The sequence below is a fragment of the Nerophis lumbriciformis genome, linkage group LG35 (assembly GCF_033978685.3).
Source record: "Nerophis lumbriciformis linkage group LG35, RoL_Nlum_v2.1, whole genome shotgun sequence".
NCBI lineage: Eukaryota > Metazoa > Chordata > Actinopteri > Syngnathiformes > Syngnathidae > Nerophis > Nerophis lumbriciformis.
Genome location: NC_084582.2, coordinates 5,624,457 through 5,644,767, shown reverse-complemented (window position 1 = coordinate 5,644,767; position 20,311 = coordinate 5,624,457). Strand labels below are relative to the sequence as shown.

The following is a 20,311-nucleotide window of genomic DNA, read 5'->3' as shown; positions in this document are numbered from 1 at the left end:
TGAAAAAATATAATTGAGTCAGTGGGAGGGCAAAAAAAAATCCACGTTAAAAAGATGCATCAGTGGGAAAGAAGTGTCCCTCTTTGCACTAAACACTGTCAAAGTAAAGCTAACAAACAAATTTGATTAACGCAATTCCTCTAAGGTTTCGAGGAATTATTTTAAGAATCTGCTTACTCATTTCCAGGGAGGACTTTATGTCCCTTTTTAATAGGGAGAGTGGGTGTTGGGGCTTCAATAATAGAAACCTGGTGGTGACAGCGGTGAGAGCTCACCTGCTCTAATATGGTGTTGATCCTGTTCACCTCGCAGTCAATCACAAAGCGCTTCTCCTGCCGCCTGTCCATCTCCTCGATGATGCGTCTGAACTCCGACGCATCCGTGGTGATGCTCACGGAGCGAGCGGTCACCTGCCAGTTGTTGGCCACCGCCGCCTCCATGATGGCCTGCAGTATGGAGAATCCTAAAGAACAATGGAGAGAGAGAGACGGTCGTGACCCGGCGGATTAGACACAGACAAGCCCGGCACGGCGTGAGAGTTTGCCAGAATCCAATGGCTGCTAATTTATTCCGGAGAGGTTTTTCCGCTTGGATCCGAAGGTCAAAGGGCATCTCATTACAATCTAAAATAGCACTCAGAGGTCCCACTAGAATATTGTATGGGCCTAGGCCTTGTGTGGCATGTGTGTGAATCCACATTTGCATATTGAAAAGGCGATATAATAAAGTGAATAGAATTGGAATTATATCTCCATATTATTAAAAGATCAGCAGGTGATGTTATTGCGCCTGGCAATCAATTAAATGATGGCATTTAGCTCAGCGACGTGTTAATGTTGGCACATCCTGGTTAGTGTCTCCAATAGAGATGCGCGGTTTGCGGACACAACCGCGGAGTCCGCGGATTATCCGCGGATCGGGCGGATGAAATAAAAAAAAATAAGATTTTATCCGCTCGCGGGTCGGGTCGGGCGGATTAATTAGATTGTTTTTTTTGTTTTTTTGCGGGTGGCAGTTAAACCAATTGGGAAATATATATACATAGTTAAATGTTGTTACCCACATACGAAAAACGAGCAGGCACCTGCTGCATATGCCACAACAGAAGAAAAAAAAAGAAAAGAGATGGACACTTTTACGGAGCGGAGAAGGGACGCCTCGCCGGGGTCCGGGACCGAGGCCCCTTCCCCCGAGAGGGCCCCACCGGCAGCCGTAGCTGAGGCGATCCGCAAGAAGGGCCCGACGCACGTCCAGGGTCACCACCGCGCCCACCGCACCGACACCCCGCCTCGTCCGCTTTCGCCGCGGCCGGCGTCACGCGCAGCAGGTAAGCAGCTTACCTGCCCGCCACCCCTGTTGCCGGGGGCGCGTAACAGGGGTGGCAGTGCGCTCACGAAAGGGGTGGGGCTCACCCTGGTTGATATAGAGAGCAGGACGGTGGCCATGGAAGTCGGAACCCGCTAAGGAGTGTGTAACAACCCACCTGCCGAATCAACTAGCCCTGAAAATGGATGGCGCTGGAGCGTGGGCCCATACCTGGCCGCCGCCGGCAGCGAGACGCGCTTGGAGGTGCGCTCAGCGCGGCTCCCATATGATTGCGCACTGGTGTGCGTCTGGGTCGTGACAGCGTGGCACGCGCAAGTCTGTGCTGCGTTGGATCAGTCTCCTTTCTTTAACAGGCAAAAGCTTTATAACCTCACCATACCTGCCAACTTTTAAATCAGAAAAACCTAGTAGCCAGGGTCCAAGGGCCGCAGGCCCCGGTAGGTCCAGGACAAAGTCCTGGTGGAGGGTTCAGGGCTTCGCCCCCCGACGCAAAATGATTATTAGCATTCAGACAGGTTAAAATGTTGCTAAAACCATCACTTTTCTATCAGTCACAGTGACTTTTCAAAACAAAAATATTACAGCAAAAATCATATGGGTTGATTGACATGTTTATTCTGTATGCTAACTGCAATAGTTTGAAATTATTTTGACAGTTAATGCCAGTTATCCTGTCAACCTTTCACAAGACTTCAATTTGTTAATTGAAAGTATAAATAGTATAAACACTTTTAACAGTATGTCGTGCTGTGAAATACAGCTGACAGGATGGCACACCAAACACGAAGCAAGGCCATGGTGCAGGAGAACAAAGGACTTCTTTCATTTAAGGTTTGTGATAAACCATCAAACTCATTCGTTAAAAGGACTCTATAGTAATATAAAGCGAATTTTTCTGGACATTATCATGCAAGAAAAGTTTATTTTTGGAATCGCGATCACCGCGTAATGATTTTTAAAGGTTGCATTACATTATTAACTGTCCCATGTGATCAGCCAGTGCGATTGGAAGTCCATGGCTCCCACGCACTCTGGGAGTCGAATGTATTGTACATGCAAATTCACATATGCTCACATACGTACATAGGTACCTACGCTCCCACATACATACACAAACACAGTTCATATTTACCTACCTAATGTTCGTACATCCACACGCACATTCAATATACAAACATACACATACACATACTGTACATATACATTCACTGTACAAACACATATACACATTCTGTACATATACATTCATTGTACAAATACATATACACATTCTGTACATATACAAGTACATATGCATACTTACACTCATGCACATAATCACGTTTCATCAAACATATATTAACGTTGTTGCCCTAGGGTAAACTGGGTGTAACACATGGCACACTGACAAAGCTTAACCTATTGTGACTATAACAATCTACAAGGTTAATGTAGGTTGCTTCTCTTTCTCCCCCTCCATTTTTCTGCATTCTTTCGTATCTCAAGTTATCATTACGTATATGTATTGTTGCATTTAAACAACTGTATTGTTGATAATAAAGGTAAATTATTGGTATTGTTCATTATCAATAGCGCTATTTCTATTGGTATTTGTATTGATCCATTTGTAGTGTAATAATGCTCATTGTCATTTCTGTATTATTTTTTATTTTTCGCTAACTGCTTATTTGCTATTACTTTTACCATCATATTTGTACATGTCGTATTTGCTGATGTTGCTCTATTGTTGTTGTTGTTGTTGTTTGCTGTTGTTGTTTTTGTCTCTCTGTCTAATCCCCCTCTTGTCCCCACAATTTCCCCCTCTGTCTTCTTTTTTTTTTCTCTTTCTATCCCCTCCTGCTCCGGCCCGGCTGCACTAAATGATAATATAAATACATTTAATAAAGTCAAATACAAATAAGGCAACAAGAGAAGTATCCTACACTTCTCTTTTGTAAAGTAAATCTGAACAGCCGACATGGGCATCTACATCAACTATATGATTTGCCTGAGAAGCTGGACAGGACATAAAAAAAAAAAAAAAAAAAAAAAAAAAAAAAAGGAAGTCCATGCTCAATTATTGCCTCCGTAAATAAAACTTCGGCATTTATCACATCCAAAGAATCTGTTTGGGCGACGAAAAACGTTGAAAGTTTTCCACTTGTATCACTAGCAACGGCATTAGACTTGTGTTTTTTTGTCCCAACGTGGTCTTTTACATCGCTAATTCCTCCGTGTCCGATCGAAAAATCTTGTCTGCACAAGGTGCAATTCGCGTAGTTTTCACCCTTTTTTTTTTTTTTTTTAATGTTAGATATATAACAACGGGCGGATGGCGGGCGGATGCAGTTCTGATCAAACGTTACATCGGGTGGATGGCGGATGGTTGACGACTTTCTGACGCGGTTGCGGATGAAATAAATTGCCTATCCGCGCATCTCTAGTCTCCAACTCATTGGGCCCCATTCAGCAACCGTTCTTAGGAACACATTTTGTTCTTAGGCCCACTTACGAAGTTTTTAAGGAGATTTTTGTATTCACCAATGTTTTCTTAGCTGGGGTTTGTTCGTAGGTAAGAACAAAATCTACGGGTGCTCCAGAGCACTCTTAGGGTGGCCTATTTGTTCTTAAAGGTGACAAGTTCCCTTACTTCTATTGTCTAATGCAGTGGTTCTCAACCTTTTTTCAGTGATGTACCCCCCTGTGAAAAATATTTTAATTCAAGTACCCCCTAATCAGAGCAAAGCATTTTTGGTTGAAAAAAAGAGATAAAGAAGTAAAATACAGCACTATGTCATCAGTTTCTGATTTATTAAATTGTATAACCGCGCAAAATATTGCTCATTTGTTGTGGTCTTTCTTGAACTATTTGGAAAAAAAGATATACAAATAACTAAAAACTTGTTGAAAAATAAACAAGTGATTCAATTATAAATAAAGATTTCTACACATAGAAGTAATCATCAACTTAAAGTGCCCTCTTTGGGGATTGTAATAGAAATCCATCTGGATTCATGAACTTAATTCTAAACATTTCTTCACAAAAAAAAGAAATCTTTAACATAAATATTTATGGAACATGTCCACAAAAAATCTAGCTGTCAACACTGAATATTGTATTGTTGCATTTCTTTTCACAGTTCTTTTTGACAGACATTTTTAAAAAATCTCACGTACCCCTTGGCATACCTTCAAGTACCCCCAGGTGTACGCGTACCCCCATTTGAGAACCACTGGTCTAATGTTACATTAATATCATAGATCAGTGGTTTTTAACCTGGGTTCGATCGAACCGTAGGGGTTCGGTGAGTCAGGCTCAGGGGGTCAAGACACACCCGACTCATCGTGTAAATAAAAACTTCTCCCTATCGGCGTATTACGGATACGGCAACAGCAGAAGTCAGACTGATTTGCAGGTGTGTAGTTTGTTGTGAGTTTATGCACTGTGTTGGTTTTGTTGTTTGAACAAGGTGATGTTCATGCACGGTTCATTTTGTACACCAGTAAAAAAACACTTTAGTATGGGGAACATAATCACCATTAATTAATTGCTTATTAAGATGCAAATTAGTAACATATTGGCTCTTAACTAGTCATTATTAAGTACTTATTAATGCCTTATTTGGCATGGCCTTATGATAACCCTAACCCTCTAACCCTGGCCCTAACCCTCTAACCCTAACCCAGGGGTCGGCAACCCGCGGCTCCGGAGCCGCATGCGGCTCTTTGATCACTCTGATGCGGCTCAGCTGCATAATTGCTGACCCTCCCGATTTTCCCCGGGAGATTTCCGGATTTCGGTGCCTTTCGCAGAAAACTCCCGGGATTAATATTGTCCGATTTTCACCCTAACAATAATAATAAGGACGTGCCATGATGGTACAGCATTCTATGCCCTCTACAATCTGTACAAACAGCATGCAAGCCCAGCCTCTTGTTATATGCATCTTCTACTTGCACACATAAGTGACAGCAAGGCATACTTGGTCAACAGCCACACAAGTTACACTGACGGTGGCGGTATAAAACAACTTTAAGACTCTTACTAATAATGCGCCACACTTTGAAGCAAAACCAAACAAGAATGACAAACACATTTTGGGAGAACATCTGCACCTTAACACAACATAAACACAACAGAACAAACACCCAGAATCCCATGCAGCCCTGACTCTTCCGGGCTATATTATACACCCCTGCTACCACCAAACCCCGCCCCGACCCCAACCCTGCTCCCCCACACATCAACCCCCACCCCTCCTCCGTGCGTCGGTTGAGGTGGGCGGGGTTTGGTAGCGGGGGTGTATAATGTAGCCCGAAAGAGTTAGGGCTGCATGGGATTCTGGGTATTTGTTCTGTTGCGTTTATGTTGTGTTACGGTGCAGATGTTCTCCCGAAATGTGTTTGTCATTCTTGTTTGATGTGGGTTCACTTTGTGGCGCATTATTAGTAAGAGTGTTAAAGTTTGTTATACCCCCGCCGTCAGTGTAACCTGTGTGGTTGTTGACTAAGTATGCCTTGCTGTCACGTGAGCAAGCAGAAGTCCCATACAACTTTGGGTTAGGGTTAGGGTTAGGGTTAGGGTTAGTTGTAGTGGGTTGGTTGTAGTGGGCGCTAAATGCTGTACCATCACAGCACGATCCAGAGAATAGTTGCCCTGAAATTCGTAGTCTGCCAGAAAAATCGTGAGGGTTGACAAGTATGACGCTGTCATATAAAACTCGCGGGACGCACTAACATCCAATTTTCATATTAAGGTGTGGGCCGCGCGACTGAGACCCTTGGTTTATACATAGCACAAAGCAAAAGAAAAACTTTGTTTGCAGTGTTATTTCATTTTAAATTTCAAAAGATTTCTGTGGCTCCCATTGTTTTCTTTAATTTGTGAAACTGGTCAAAATGGCTCTTTGAGTGGTAAAGGTTGCCGACCCCTGCCCTAACCCTAACCAAATAACTCTAAATTAAGTCTTTGTTACTTAGAATATGTCCCCCATACTAAAGTGTTACCAAAAACATATAACTTTGTCTTGAATTAAGAAAAAAACAAAACATTTTATTTTTCACTAAAGAAGGGTTCGGTGAATGCGCATATGAAACTGGTGGGGTTCGATACCTCCAACAAGCTTAAGAACCACTGTCATAGATAGATATATAGATAGATAGATAGATAGATGGATAGATGGATAGATAGATAGATAGATAGATAGATAGATAGATGGATGGATGGATGGATGGATGGATGGATGGATGGATAGATAGATAGATAGATAGATAGATAGATAGATAGATAGATAGATAGATAGATAGATAGATAGATAGATAGATAGATAGATAGATAGATAGATAGATAGATAGATAGATAGAGATAGCTATAGATAAGACAGACAGACAGACATATAGCAAAATGAAGTGATATCTAAGTTACATTTAAACCAGTGTGGGTGGCACTGGGAGCAGGTGGGTAAAGTGTCTTGCCCAAAATGAGCTATATATAGACATTTCAAAATACAGTGTGCATATACACACACACACACCCACACACACACACACACACACACACACACACACTCACACACACACACAATCATAAATTACCGGGGCGTTGGTTTAGTGTTTGGTGACTCTTTAAAAGACTCAACTCACACAATGGCAATGCTTTTGCTGCTACTGCAAGATGCCACAGATCGTGCCCTGGAGAGAGAGAGCGCATGTTTCACGACCATGTAGACCTATTTTCCCGAAGTGGCGAACATTTATTTGAACGCTTTAGGCTATCTCAGCAGTCCCCCCTTTCTTAAACTTACATTTTGACATTATGTATTCCCCCCGCGGGATAATACGAATGTCTCTTCTGTAATCTGTGTTTTCTCCGTCTGTTTGATATTCGGCTTTTCCGCCGGAATCATGTCCTTATATGGGGAATTAAGGGCCTTTACCTATGCAAATTACGTAATTAAGGGTGTTTACTTATGCATATTGGGGAAATAAGGGCGTGTTTATATGCAAATTATGATAGGCACGCACGCACTAACCATTTGGCAGGTGGAAACAATTGGGCCGTTTAAGAACACGTCATGAATTTGAATGAACTCCTCTTAGGAAATCACTTAGGAAGAAAGATAAGAGGAAAAGTTAGGAAATTATTGCTGAATGGGGCCCCATCCATCCATCCATGTTCTACCGCTTGTCCCTTTCGGGGTCTAGGGGGGTGCTGGATCCTATCGCAGCTGCATTCGGGCGGAAGGCGGGGTACACCCTGGACCAGTCGCCACCTCATCGCAGGGCCAACACAGATAAACAGACAACATTCACACTCACATTCACACACTAGGGCCAATTTAATGTTGCCAATAAACCTATCCCAAGGAGCATGTCTTTGGAGGTGGGAGGAAGCCGGAGTACCCGGAGGGAACCCACGCAGTTACGGGGAGAACATGCAAACTCCACACAGAAAGATCCCAAGCCCGGGATTGAACTCAGGACTACTGTGGGTGGATAGTCCAAATCTTAAACAGCAACAAAAGTGAATTTAGTACAAAAGTTTTATTTACCCATAATCAAATGGTACAAGGTTGGATTGAATTACCATGCAAACAGACAACGTCCTCCGGAGACGTTGGATGAATCGAGAATCATGCGAATCATACATAGGCTTGGTCTACATGGCCATTCATGTGTTTTCCTCATGTGTCAAGGTCCCGTTGTTTTGGACCTGTTTATTCTGCAACCTCCTTGGATCCTTTAGCCATTATAGAATGGTCAGGCCGACCACTCGTTCAACTATAACCCACATATCCTCTTTCAATGTTTCAGAATAGAAAAAAAAGAAACAAGCAGACATTCTTAATGCTTTTCGACGATCTCTCTCCAGACTTTGAAAGACACAAAATATGGTTCAAAGGTCAGAAATTCCACCACACTACTCAGGACCTTCGTATTGTGAGGCACATGCACTAACCCCTGCTCCACCGTGCTGCCCTGAATGGGGCCCATTGAGATTTATTCAAGAACCGATCATACAAACCCCGTTTCCATATGAGTTGGGAAATTGTGTTAGATGTAAATATTAACGGAATACAATGATTTACAAATAATTTTCAACCCATACTCAGTTGAATATGCTACAAAGACAACATATTTGATGTTCAAACTGATAAACATTTTTTTTTTGGCAAATAATCATTAACTTTAGAATTTGATGCCAGCAACACGTGACAAAGAAGTTGGGAAAGGTGGCAATAAATACTGATAAAGTTGAGGAATGCTCATCAAACACTTATTTGGAACATCCCACAGGTGAACAGGCAAATTGGGAACAGGTGGGTGCCATGATTGGGTATAAAAGTAGATTCCATGAAATGCTCAGTCATTCACAAACAAGGATGGGGCGAGGGTCACCACTTTGTCAACAAATGCGTGAGCAAATTGTTGAACAGTTTAAGAAAAACCTTTCCCAACCAGCTATTGCAAGGAATTTAGGGATTTCACCATCTACGGTCCGTAATATCATCAAAGGGTTCAGAGAATCTGGAGAAATCACTGCACGTAAGCAGCTAAGCCTGTGACCTTCGATCCCTCAGGATGTACTGCATCAACAAGCGACATCAGTGTGTAAAGGATATCACCACATGGGCTCAGGAACACTTCAGAAACCCACTGTCAGTAACTAAAGTTGGTCGCTTCATCTGTAAGTGCAAGTTAAAACTCTCCTATGCAAGGCGAAAACCGTTTATCAACAACACCCAGAAACGCCGTCAGCTTCGCTGGGCTTGAGCTCATCTAAGATGGACTAATACAAAGTGGAAAAGTGTTCTGTGGTCTGACGAGTCCACATTTCAAATTGTTTTTGGAAACTGTGGACGTCGTGTCCTCCAGACCAAAGAGGAAAAGAACCGGCTTTGCGGCGCAAAGTTGAAAAAGCCAGCATCTGTGATGGTATGGGGGTGTATTAGTGCCCAAGACATGGGTAACTTACACATCTGTGAAGGCGCCATTAATGCTGAAAGGTACATACAGGTTTTGGAGCAACATATGTTGCCATCCAAGCAACGTTACCAAGGACGCCCCTGCTTATTTCAGCAAGACAATGCCAAGCCACGTGTTACATCAACGTGGCTTCATAGTAAAAGAGTGCGGGTACTAGACTGGCCTGCCTGTAGTCCAACCAATGAAAATGTGTGGCGCATTATGAAGCCTAAAATACCACAACGGAGACCCCCGGACTGTTGAACAACTTAAGCTGTACATCAAGCAAGAATGGGAAATAATTCCCCCTGAGAAGCTTCAAAAATGTGTCTCCTCAGTTCCCAAACGTTTACTGAGTGTTGCTAAAAGGAAAGGCCATGTAACACAGTGGTGAACATGCCCTTTCCCAACTACTTTGGCACGTGTTGCAGCCATGAAATTCTAAGTTAATTATTATTTGCAAAAAAAAAAATAAAGTTTATGAGTTTGAACATCAAATATGTTGTCTTTGTAGTGCATTCAATTGAATATGGGTTGAAAAGGATTTGCAAATCATTGTATTCCGTTTATATTTACATCTAACACAATTTCCCAACTCATATGGAAACGGGGTTTGTACACAAAAAGAAAAACCCTTCTCGTGGTTTAATACAATCAAATATTTTCATTTATCAGCCTCAGGTCAAATCACATAGTTAGTTAGCTATTTGTTAGAGGGCATTCAATAAAAAGGCTCAACTTGTCTCCACTCTATAAAATAATGAAATGAACACGACGAAGTGAATAGAAATCAAGCACGGGGCTGCTAACCCATTAAGTCATGGACAATGAAACTCTATACAAAGTTGGCTTCTTTTAATTTCTCGCCATCCATCATCACGCGTACATAAAAAAAAAACAGCAGCCACAGCACATTTTGCCAGCCAATGCAAACTGCTTAGACTTGATGATTAATATTGTCGCGGGTGATTAGGCAAATGGTAAGCAGTGGGAAAAGTTAACATTTGTCATTATTTTTCTCTCACTGGGAGCTGTTTCTTTGCAGCGCCTTATCTCCACAAACAGGCACCCGAAAGACAAACAGGGCAAAAAAAGCAACTTTCGTTTCTCCGCTTTTTGTCCTTCCGTTCTTTGCATTTCTCCTGGATTGCCAAATAACCTTTTCGTGGAAGGCAGCGGCTGTGAGTACTCTGAGACCGTCGCACAGTGTGTGTCTGCCCTTCTGATGGGCTTCCTGCATTGCAGCAAATAGTCACATCCCCACCACATGACCTTTTGGTGAGTAGCGCTAAGACCGCACTCACTGTGTAGTGTCATCTGTCCCGGAGAGCAAAGGGGGCTCCCCCAGGAGACCGACGTCCGTCAGGACTCAAGGTTATCAGGTCGTACGTACAAGAAGCGCATTGCACTTTAGTTTACCACACCACAATAAGTAGCACAATAACGCTTGTAAACATGGCTTTGTTGTTCCTATTTTCTCAAGAATTTAGGCGGATTTCCTGTATCGCGCACCCTTACAAAACGGTACTTCGGTTCTCATAGTAGGAAATAGTTTTAGCTGAAGATGGTCATCAAAAATGCATCTTGGTTTGTCAGTCAACATCTTGGTTTTAGTGAAATTAAACATGCCTCAGGGACTAAGCCTCACAGTTTGTTTTTTTTACAACAGTAAAATAAGCCACCGTGGGGCCAAAGAAAGTTGCGAGTGACAGCACTTTGACAAGTGAAGTGAAGTGAATTACATTTATATAGCGCTTTTTCTCGAGTGACTCAAAGCGCTTTACATTGTGAAACCCAATATCTAAGTTACATTTCAACAAGTGTGGGTGGCACTGGGAGCAGGTGGGTAAAGTGTCTTGCCCAAGGACACAACGGCAGTGACTAGTATGGCGGAAGCGGGGATCGAACCTGCAACCCTCAAGTTGCTGGCACGGCCGCCCTACCAACCGAGCTATATCGCCCCAAAGAAGGTAAGAAACACTGCAAAGAACTTATAGAAAAGTAAGAAGGTACTGTGGGTGTGGCTTCATTTCATTCATCATTTCTATACATGTTGCATTTTTTTCTGCACGCAAAGTAGAGATGCCAGCCGATATTATCGGCCGATAAATGCTTTAAAATGTAAAATCGGAAATTATCGATATCGGTTTCCATCCATCCATCCATCTTCTGCCGCTTATCCGAGGTCGGCTCGCGGGGGCAGCAGCCTAAGCAGGGAAGCCCAGACTTCCCTCTCCCCGGCCACTTCGTCCAGCTCTTCCTGTGGGACCCCGAGGTGTTCCCAGGCCAGCCGGGAGACATAGTCTTCCCAACGTGTCCTGGGTCTTCCCCGCGGTCTCCTACCGGTCGGACGTGCCCTAAACACCTCCCTAGGGAGGCGTTCGGGTGGCATCCTGACCAGATGCCCGAACCACCTCATCTGGCTCCTCTCGATGTGGAGGAGCAGCGGCTTTACTTTGAGCTCCTCCCGGATGACAGAACTTCTCACCCTATCTCTAAGGGAGAGCCCCGCCACCCGGCGGAGGAAACTCATTTCGGCCGCTTGTACCCGTGATCTTGTCCTTTCGGTCATAACCCAAAGCTCATGACCATAGGTGAGGATGGGAACGTAGATCGACAGGTAAATTGAGAGCTTTGCCTTCCGGCTCAGCTCCTTCTTCACCACAACGGATCGATACAGCGTCCGCATTACTGAAGACGCCGCACCGATCCGCCTGTCCATCTCACGATCCACTCTTCCCTCACTCGTGAACAAGACTCCGAGGAACTTGAACTCCTCCACTTGGGGCAAGATCTCCTCCCCAACCCGGAGATGGCACTCCACCCTTTTCCGGGCGAGAACCATGGACTCGGACTTGGAGGTGCTGATTCTCATCCCAGTCGCTTCACACTCAGCTGCGAACCGATCCAGTGAGAGCTGAAGATCCTGGCCAGATGAAGCCATCAGGACCACATCATCTGCAAAAAGCAGAGACCTAATCCTGCAGCCACCAAACCAGATTCCCTCAACGCCTTGACTGCGCCTAGAAATTCTGTTCATAAAAGGTATGAACAGAAACGGTGACAAAGGGCAGCCTTGGCGTAGTCCAACCCTCACTGGAAACGTGTCCGACTTACTACCGGCAATGCGGACCAAGCTCTGGCACTGATCATACAGGGAGCGGATTGCCACAATCAGACAGTCCGATACCCCGTACTCTCTGAGCACTCCCCACAGGACTTCCCGAGGGACACGGTCGATTGCCTTCTCCAAGTCCACAAAACACATGTAGACTGGTTGGGCAAACTCCCATGCACCCTCAAGGACCCTGCCGAGAGTATAGAGCTGGTCCACAGTTCCACGACCAGGACGAAAACCACACTGTTCCTCCTGAATCCGAGGTTCGACTATCCTCTCCAGTACACCTGAATAGACCTTACCGGGAAGGCTGAGGAGTGTGATCCCACGATAGTTAGAACACACCCTCCGGTTCCCCTTCTTAAATAGAGGAACCACCACCCCGGTCTGCCAATCCAGTGGTACCGCCCCCGATGTCCACGCGATGCTGCAGAGTCTTGTCAACCAAGACAGCCCCACAGCATCCAGAGCCTTAAGGAACTCCGGGCGGATCTCATCTACCCCTGGGGCCTTGCCACCGAGGAGCTTTTTAACTACCTCAGCAACCTCAGCCCCAGAAATAGGAGATAGGAGATATCGGTTTCAAAAAGTAAAATTAATTACTTTTTAAAACGCCGCTGTACGGGGCGGTACATATCCGGCAAAACACGGACCTAGGGAGCAGTACAGAGCAGTTGCGTCTTCCAATCAGCAGCCCCCGCCCCTCTCCCCTCTCTCACACACAACACAGGAGTTGACGACTGCAGCATGAGAGGTTTACTGGCGACGCTTGATGACCTCATCAAACCGCCGCGAGCGGAGCATAACAACAACAAGAGCGTGTTGTTGCCGGTGCTGTAGCCGTGGCAAACAAGCGAGCTGGTTCGGTGACTGACTAACGACACCATGTCTATGGTTTGGGATTATTTTAAAGTGTGTCGGACGGATAAAAAACTGGCAATTTGGAATGACTGCAAAAATGTGGTTATGCTAGGAGGAACCAAGACGTCTGCCTTTAATACGAGCAATTGGATCTCCCACCTCTTCAGGAATCATAAGGAGATACACGATGAATACAAGCGGAAGATGGATGGAAAGCAAACACCGAAAGCAGCTTGCAGTGAACGGAGGTGTCCTGTCTCAACGCAGCATTTCAGACGCTCTCGCTGACTGGTAGGCCACTTCAAGCACTCACCACTAGCTTGCAGCACAAATATTACAATACAAATACGTTAGAGCAGTGTTTTTCAACCTTTTTTGAGCCAAGGCACATTTTTTGTGTTGAAAAAATCCGGAGGCACACCCCCAGCAGAAATCATTAAAAAACGAAACTCAGTTGACAGTAAAAAGTCGTTCTCGTAATTGTTGGATATGACTTTAAACCATAACCAAGCATGCATCAATATAGCTCTTGTCTCCAAGTAGGTGTACTGTCACTACCTGTCACATCACGCCGTGACTTATTTGGAGTTTTTTGCTGTTTTCCTGTGTGTAGTGTTTTAGTTCTTGTCTTGCGCTCCAATTTTGGTGGCTTTTTCTCTTTTTTTTGGTATTTTCCTGTAGCAGTTTCATGTCTTCCTTTGAGCGATATTTCCCGCATCTACTTTGTTCTCCACCCTTTTCCGGGTTCTCGCCCGGAAAAGGATGGAGTGCCATCTCCGGGTTGGGGAGGAGATCTTGCCCCAAGTGGAGGAGTTCAAGTACCTCGGAGTCTTGTTCACGAGTGAGGGAAGAGTGGATCGTGAGATCGACAGGCGGATCGGTGCGGCGTCTTCAGTAATGCGGACGCTGTATCGATCCGTTGTGGTGAAGAAGGAGCTGAGCCGGAAGGCAAAGCTCTCAATTTACCGGTCGATCTACGTTCCCATCCTCACCTATGGTCATGAGCTTTGGGTTATGACCGAAAGGACAAGATCACGGGTACAAGCGGCCGAAATGAGTTTCCTCCGCCGGGTGGCGGGGCTCTCCCTTAGAGATAGGGTGAGAAGCTCTGTCATCCGGGGGGAGCTCAAAGTAAAGCCGCTGCTCCTCCACATCGAGAAGGAGCCAGATGAGGTGGTTCGGGCATCTGGTCAGGATGCCACCCGATCGCCTCCCTCGGGAGGTGTTTAGGGCACGTCCGACCGGTCGGAGGCCACGGGGAAGACCCAGGACACGTTGGGAAGACTATGTCTCCCGGCTGGCCTGGGAACGCCTCGGGATCCCCCGGGAGGAGCTGGACGAAGTGGCTGGGGAGAGGGAAGTCTGGGCTTCCCTGCTTAGGCTGCTGCCCCCGCGACCCGACCTCGGATAAGCGGAAGAAGACGGATGGTTCATCATAATTCTTGTTCTGTGTACTTTGTGAACACTTGTAGTTTGAACCGTCTCTTAAACTGAATCATATCGGTGCTTTGTTTGATTTCTTTGGTTAATCCGTTCCATAATTTAATTCCACATACTGATATGCTAAAAGTTTTAAGTGTTGTACGAGCAAAGAAATGTTTTAAATTAGAGTTTCCTCTAAGGTTATATTTCTCCTCTTTTGTTGAAAATAATTGCTGTACATTCTTGGGTAGCAAGTTATAGTTTGCTTTGTACATAATGGTATCTATTGAGTTAACGTTGCTGTTCAATTTGAATGTATCATTATTTATTAAGTTTATTAAAAACATTTTCAGTATTAAATGGTTCAAGTCGGTCAAAACATGTTCATAGTTTGAATAAAGATTTTTTCAGGCAAATTGACTAATAAATAATAATAAATAATTAATAGAGTAATTTTTTGGTTGTAAATGTATCTATATTCCTTTCTTTTCTGTTGTCAATGCTATGCAGAGGTGTACTTATGGCAGTTTTATAGACACATGATACTATTTATAGTGGTGGCAGATGGTGGGCGGGGGGCAAAATATGTTCTTCTTCCTAGGGGAGGCGTAACAGAAAATAATGGAGAAACACTGCCTCAACAGTTGGTTACCTGAAGAGTAATGCATACATCAGTGCGAAGATGAGTAAAGAGACTCCAACTGGTGTGCTCGCTGGCAAACTTTGCTTCACACCCCAATGGGAACTTTAGATAAAACTATTAGGACGTTTGGAGCAAACAAACGATGTGGAATCATGTAAAACATTTTAAAACATGTTCCTGTATGACGTTCTGACAATTAAATTGTATTGGTATCAGATTATCAAGTTGTTGTTTTTTTTTAAAGTTTATATAAATTATGTAAATCCGTGGGCTCTATCTGGTGGTATGCCAAATAATCCCTTAACTCAGGGGTGTCAAAGTCAAGGCCCGCGGAATGAATTATCTATGGCCCCCGGTGTGATATTTGATTAGTATTAGAACCGGCCCGCAGGGCGCAGCCGCCTGCTGCTGTTTTGCACGCACCAATACTCCATCGGTGTTGGCGCTAGGATTTTTCAAAACGGGGTTCCAGGGACCCTATTAAGTCATGAAAATGGGGTCCCACAGTAAATTTTTGGGGTCCCACTTTTTTGTAACCGTTTTGAAAACAAATGATACATGTATGTAGGGCTGCAACAACTAATCGATTAAATCGATTAAAATCGATTATAAAAATAGTTGGCGATTAATTTAGTCATCGATTCGTTGGATCTATGCTATGCGCATACGCAGAGGCAAATTTATTATTTTTTTTATTTTTTTATTTTTTAATTCTTTTTATAAACCTTTATTTATAAACTCCAACATGTACAAACAGCTGAGAAACAATAATCAAAATAAGTATGGTGCCAGTATGCTGGTTTTTTTTTTCAATACAATACTGGAAAGGATAGAAATGTAGTTTGTCTCTTTTATCCGATTATTAATCGATTAATCGAAGTAATAATTGACAGATTAATCGATTATCAAATTAATCGTTAGTTGCAGCCCTACATGTATGCATTATCCTGTTATATCTCACATTGTATATCGTGTTTTGGAAAAAGGTTGTCATAAACGGAATTCATTAAAAAAATTATACTTATTTGTATGCATATGTACATTTATTCAGTTATAAACATTCATTCACTTTCTTCTTTCCTTCATGGATCTAAACTTTACCGCTGCTGGTATTTTTTTTCTGTGTTTTTATTGTAATATTTTCAGAATGTGTTTGTTCTATTTTTGGCTAAATTAAGACAAAGATAACAATCTGAAGTTGTCTTTATTTTTTAGCTTTAATGCCATAATTTTAATAGTCGGGCCCGCGTGTGCACAGATTTTCATCCATGTGGCCCCTGAGCTAAAATGAGTTTGACACCCTTGCCTTAACTACATATTCAAACACAGTGTTAATGTTCACATTATGTGTAATGTTATAGTGGCCAAAATATTAAATATACCCTGTAAATGAAACCACTGCCTTGTTTTTAATGAATATTTAGGCCTACTATGCTAATGTACTAGAGTTTTAGAACCGGTAATGTAAGCAATTAATTTAATGTGAATAATCATATTAATCACAATCCACTCTTCATTATGGCAGGATTATTAAAACTGAAAGACATTGTAGAATTGCATACTCTATTAGTGATGTTCAAAGCTAGAAATAAAGTTCTTCCGAAGGATTTACAAAAGTTATTCGCGTTCACGTCTGAAGATGAGCACCACAGAAGGCCGTATGATTTTAAACATCCAAGAGTGCGAACAAATTTGAAACAAATGTGCTTGTCTGTTGCTTGTGTGAAAGCATGGCATTCTCTAAAGAAAGTTTTAAAAAGTTGCAAGTTTAAAAAGAGTTACAAAAAGAGACAACTGGAATTATATCAAACTGATTTTTGATTTTGATTGGATGTGTCATTGTGAAAATGCTTAAATGGAAATTAAAAGTATGTTGGAGTTCGGGTGCTGGTGGAGGGAACAGTGATAAAGTCATCTAAAATAATTTGTGTTAAAAAAGGGGGGCAGTAAAATATAAGAATAGTATTCTTCCATCTGCTCCTTTCTGATCATGGAAATGTATAAGAAAACAAAAAACAATGAAAGTGTGAACTGTACATGGCTTGTACAAACCCCGTTTCCATATGAGTTGGGAAATTGTGTTAGATGTAAATATAAACAGAATACAATGATTTGCAAATCCTTTTCAACCCATATTCAGTTGAATGCACTACAAAGACAAGGTATTTGATGTTCAAACTCATAAACTTTTTTTTTTTTTGCAAATAAAAATTAACTTAGAATTTCATGGCTGCAACACGTGCCAAAGTAGTTGGGAAAGGGCATGTTCACCACTGTGTTACATCACCTTTTCTTTTAACAACACTTAATAAACGATTGGGAACTGAGGAAACTAATTGTTGAAGCTTTGAAAGTGGAATTCTTTCCCATTCTTGTTTTATGTAGAGCTTCAGTCGTTCAACAGTCCGGGGTCTACGCTGTCGTATTTTACGCTTCATAATGCGCCACACATTTTCGATGGTAGACAGGTCTGGACTGCAGGCGAGCCAGAAAAGTACCCGCACTCTTTTTTTTACGAAGCCACGCTGTTGTAACACGTGCTGAATGTAGCTTGGCATTGTCTTGCTGAAATAAGCAGGGGCGTCCATATGGCAGCATATGTTGTTCCAAAACCTGTATGTACCTTTCAGCATTAATGGTGCCTTCACAGATGTGTAAGTTACCCATGCCTTGGGCACTAATGCACCCCCATACCATCACAGATGCTGGCTTTTGAACTTTGCGTCGATAGTCTGGATGGTTCGCTTCCGCTTTGGTCCGGATGACACAATGTCGAATATTTCCAAAAACAATTTGAAATGTGGACTCGTCAGACCACAGAACACTTTTCCACTTTGCATGAGTCCATCTTAGATGATCTCGGGCCCAGAGAAGCCGGCGGCGTTTCTGGATGTTGTTGATAAATGGCTTTCGCTTTGCATAGTAGAGCTTTAACTTGCACTTACAGATGTAGCGACAAACTGTATTTAGTGACAGTGGTTTTCTGAAGTGTTCCTGAACCCATGTGGTGATATCCTTTAGAGATTGATGTTGGTTTTTGATACAGTGCCGTCTGACGGATCGAAGGTCACGGTCATTCAATGTTGGTTTCCGGCCTTGCCGCTTACGTGGAGTGATTTCTCCAGATTCTCTGAACCTTTTGATGATATTATGGACCGTAGATGTTGAAATCCCTAAATTTCTTGCAATTGCACTTTGAGAAACGTTGTTCTTAAACTGTTTGACTATTTGCTCACGCAGTTGTGGACAAAGGGGTGTACCTCGCCCCATCTTTTCTTGTGAAAGACTGAGCATTTTTTGGGAAGCTGTTTTTATACCCAATCATGGCACCCACCTGTTCCCAATTAGCCTGCACACCTGTGGGATGTTCCAAATAAGTGTTTGATGAGCATTCCTCAACTTTATCAGTATTTATTGCCACCTTTCCCAACTTCTTTGTCACGTGTTGCTGGCATCAAATTCTAAAGTTAATGATTATTTGCAAAAAAAAAAAAATGTTTATCAGTTTGAACATCAAATATGTTGTCTTTGTAGCATATTCAACTGAATATGGGTTGAAAATGATTTGCAAATCATTGTATTCTGTTTATATTTACATCTAACACAATTTCCCAACTCATATGGAAACAGGGTTTGTATATATGCATTTTCATAAAAGGAATGAAAAGAAATGATGATGTTGAAAAGTGCCATTAATCTGATTTCAAAAATAATCATTTTGAAGCACCCGGAAAAGGGTGGAGTGCCATCTCCGGGTTGGGGAGGAGATCTTGCCCCAAGTGGATGAGTTCAAGTACCTCGGAGTCTTGTTCACGAGTGAGGGAAGAGTGGATCGTGAGATCGACAGGCGGATCGGTGCGGCGTCTTCAGTAATGCGGACGCTGTATCGATCCGTTGTGGTGAAGAAGGAGCTGAGCCGGAAGGCAAAGCTCTCAATTTACCGGTCGATCTACGTTCCCATCCTCACCTATGGTCATGAGCTTTGGGTTATGACCGAAAGGACAAGATCACGGGTACAAGCGGCCGAAATGAGTTTCCTCCGCCGGGTGGCGGGGCTCTCCCTTAGAGATAGGGTGAGAAGCTCTGTCATCCGGGGGGAACTCAAAGTAAAGCCGCTGCTCCTCCACATCGAGAGGAGCCAGATGAGGTGGTTCGGGCATCTGGTCAGGATGCCACCCGAACGCCTCCCTAGGGAGGTGTTTAGGGCACGTCCGACCGGTAGGAGGCCGCGGGCAAGACCCAGGACACGTTGGGAAGACTATGTCTCCCGGCTGGCCTGGGAACGCCTCGGGGTCCCACAGGAAGAGCTGGACGAAGTGGCTGGGGAGAGGGAAGTCTGGGCTTCCCTGCTTAGGCTGCTGCCCCCGCGACCCGATCTCGGATAAGCGGAAGAAGATGGATGGATGGATGGACAATTTAAACACAAATTGTGGTGTTATAATGAATTCTAAGTTTCTAAATTTTTAGTTTTCTGTTCTTACACGATGGCTTTTGGCTCCATCTGTCTGTTTTTTTCTTCTTCTAAGAGCCACATTCAATTCAATTGGACACAACTGCTTAAAGCCTTCTCAGCACCGGCCAGAGGTGTTGCATTACGGAAGAGTGCATTTAGCGCTGTGGTTAGCCATTAGTCCCGCTAGTCCGAGGAGACAAGCGTTGCGGAGGCTTCCACACCTCCCGCCATGTAACACAGTGGCGCACATTTGCTCTCTGACGCACGCCGAGCGAGGCTCCACGGAAGTCGAGTCAGTGGAACGAGGCGACCGTCCCCAGCAGCCACTTGAGGCTGGGCCATCAAAGGGCGTGTTTACAATTAAAGATGCATCAATAATCAATTTATAATCAAATCGCAGCACCTGAATCATGATGGAATCGTGAGGTGCCCAACGATTTTCCAATGCCAACGACTTTAATTTGTCATATTTCCTGCTAAATTGTCGCGGAACACATTGAAGGGGAAGATGCATCATATCTTCAGGCAGGCAATCTTTGCATGT

General features: G+C 43.5%; 1 protein-coding gene across 6 annotated transcripts in view; it reads right to left on the bottom strand.

Annotated features, from left to right (window-relative positions):
* The window catches only part of gria3b (glutamate receptor, ionotropic, AMPA 3b), a 456,144-nt gene that overhangs the window by 218,678 nt on the left and 217,155 nt on the right, over window positions 1-20,311 (bottom strand). For all 6 annotated transcript variants that reach the window (XR_009811483.2, XM_061927997.2, XM_061927998.2 and 3 more), the window contains one exon: window positions 276-463. Coding sequence is in view for 5 of the 6 variants with exons in the window: in XM_061927997.2 (XP_061783981.1) it covers window positions 276-463 (188 nt within the window). In the remaining variant the exon portion in view is untranslated. The remainder of the gene's footprint in view (window positions 1-275; window positions 464-20,311) is intronic.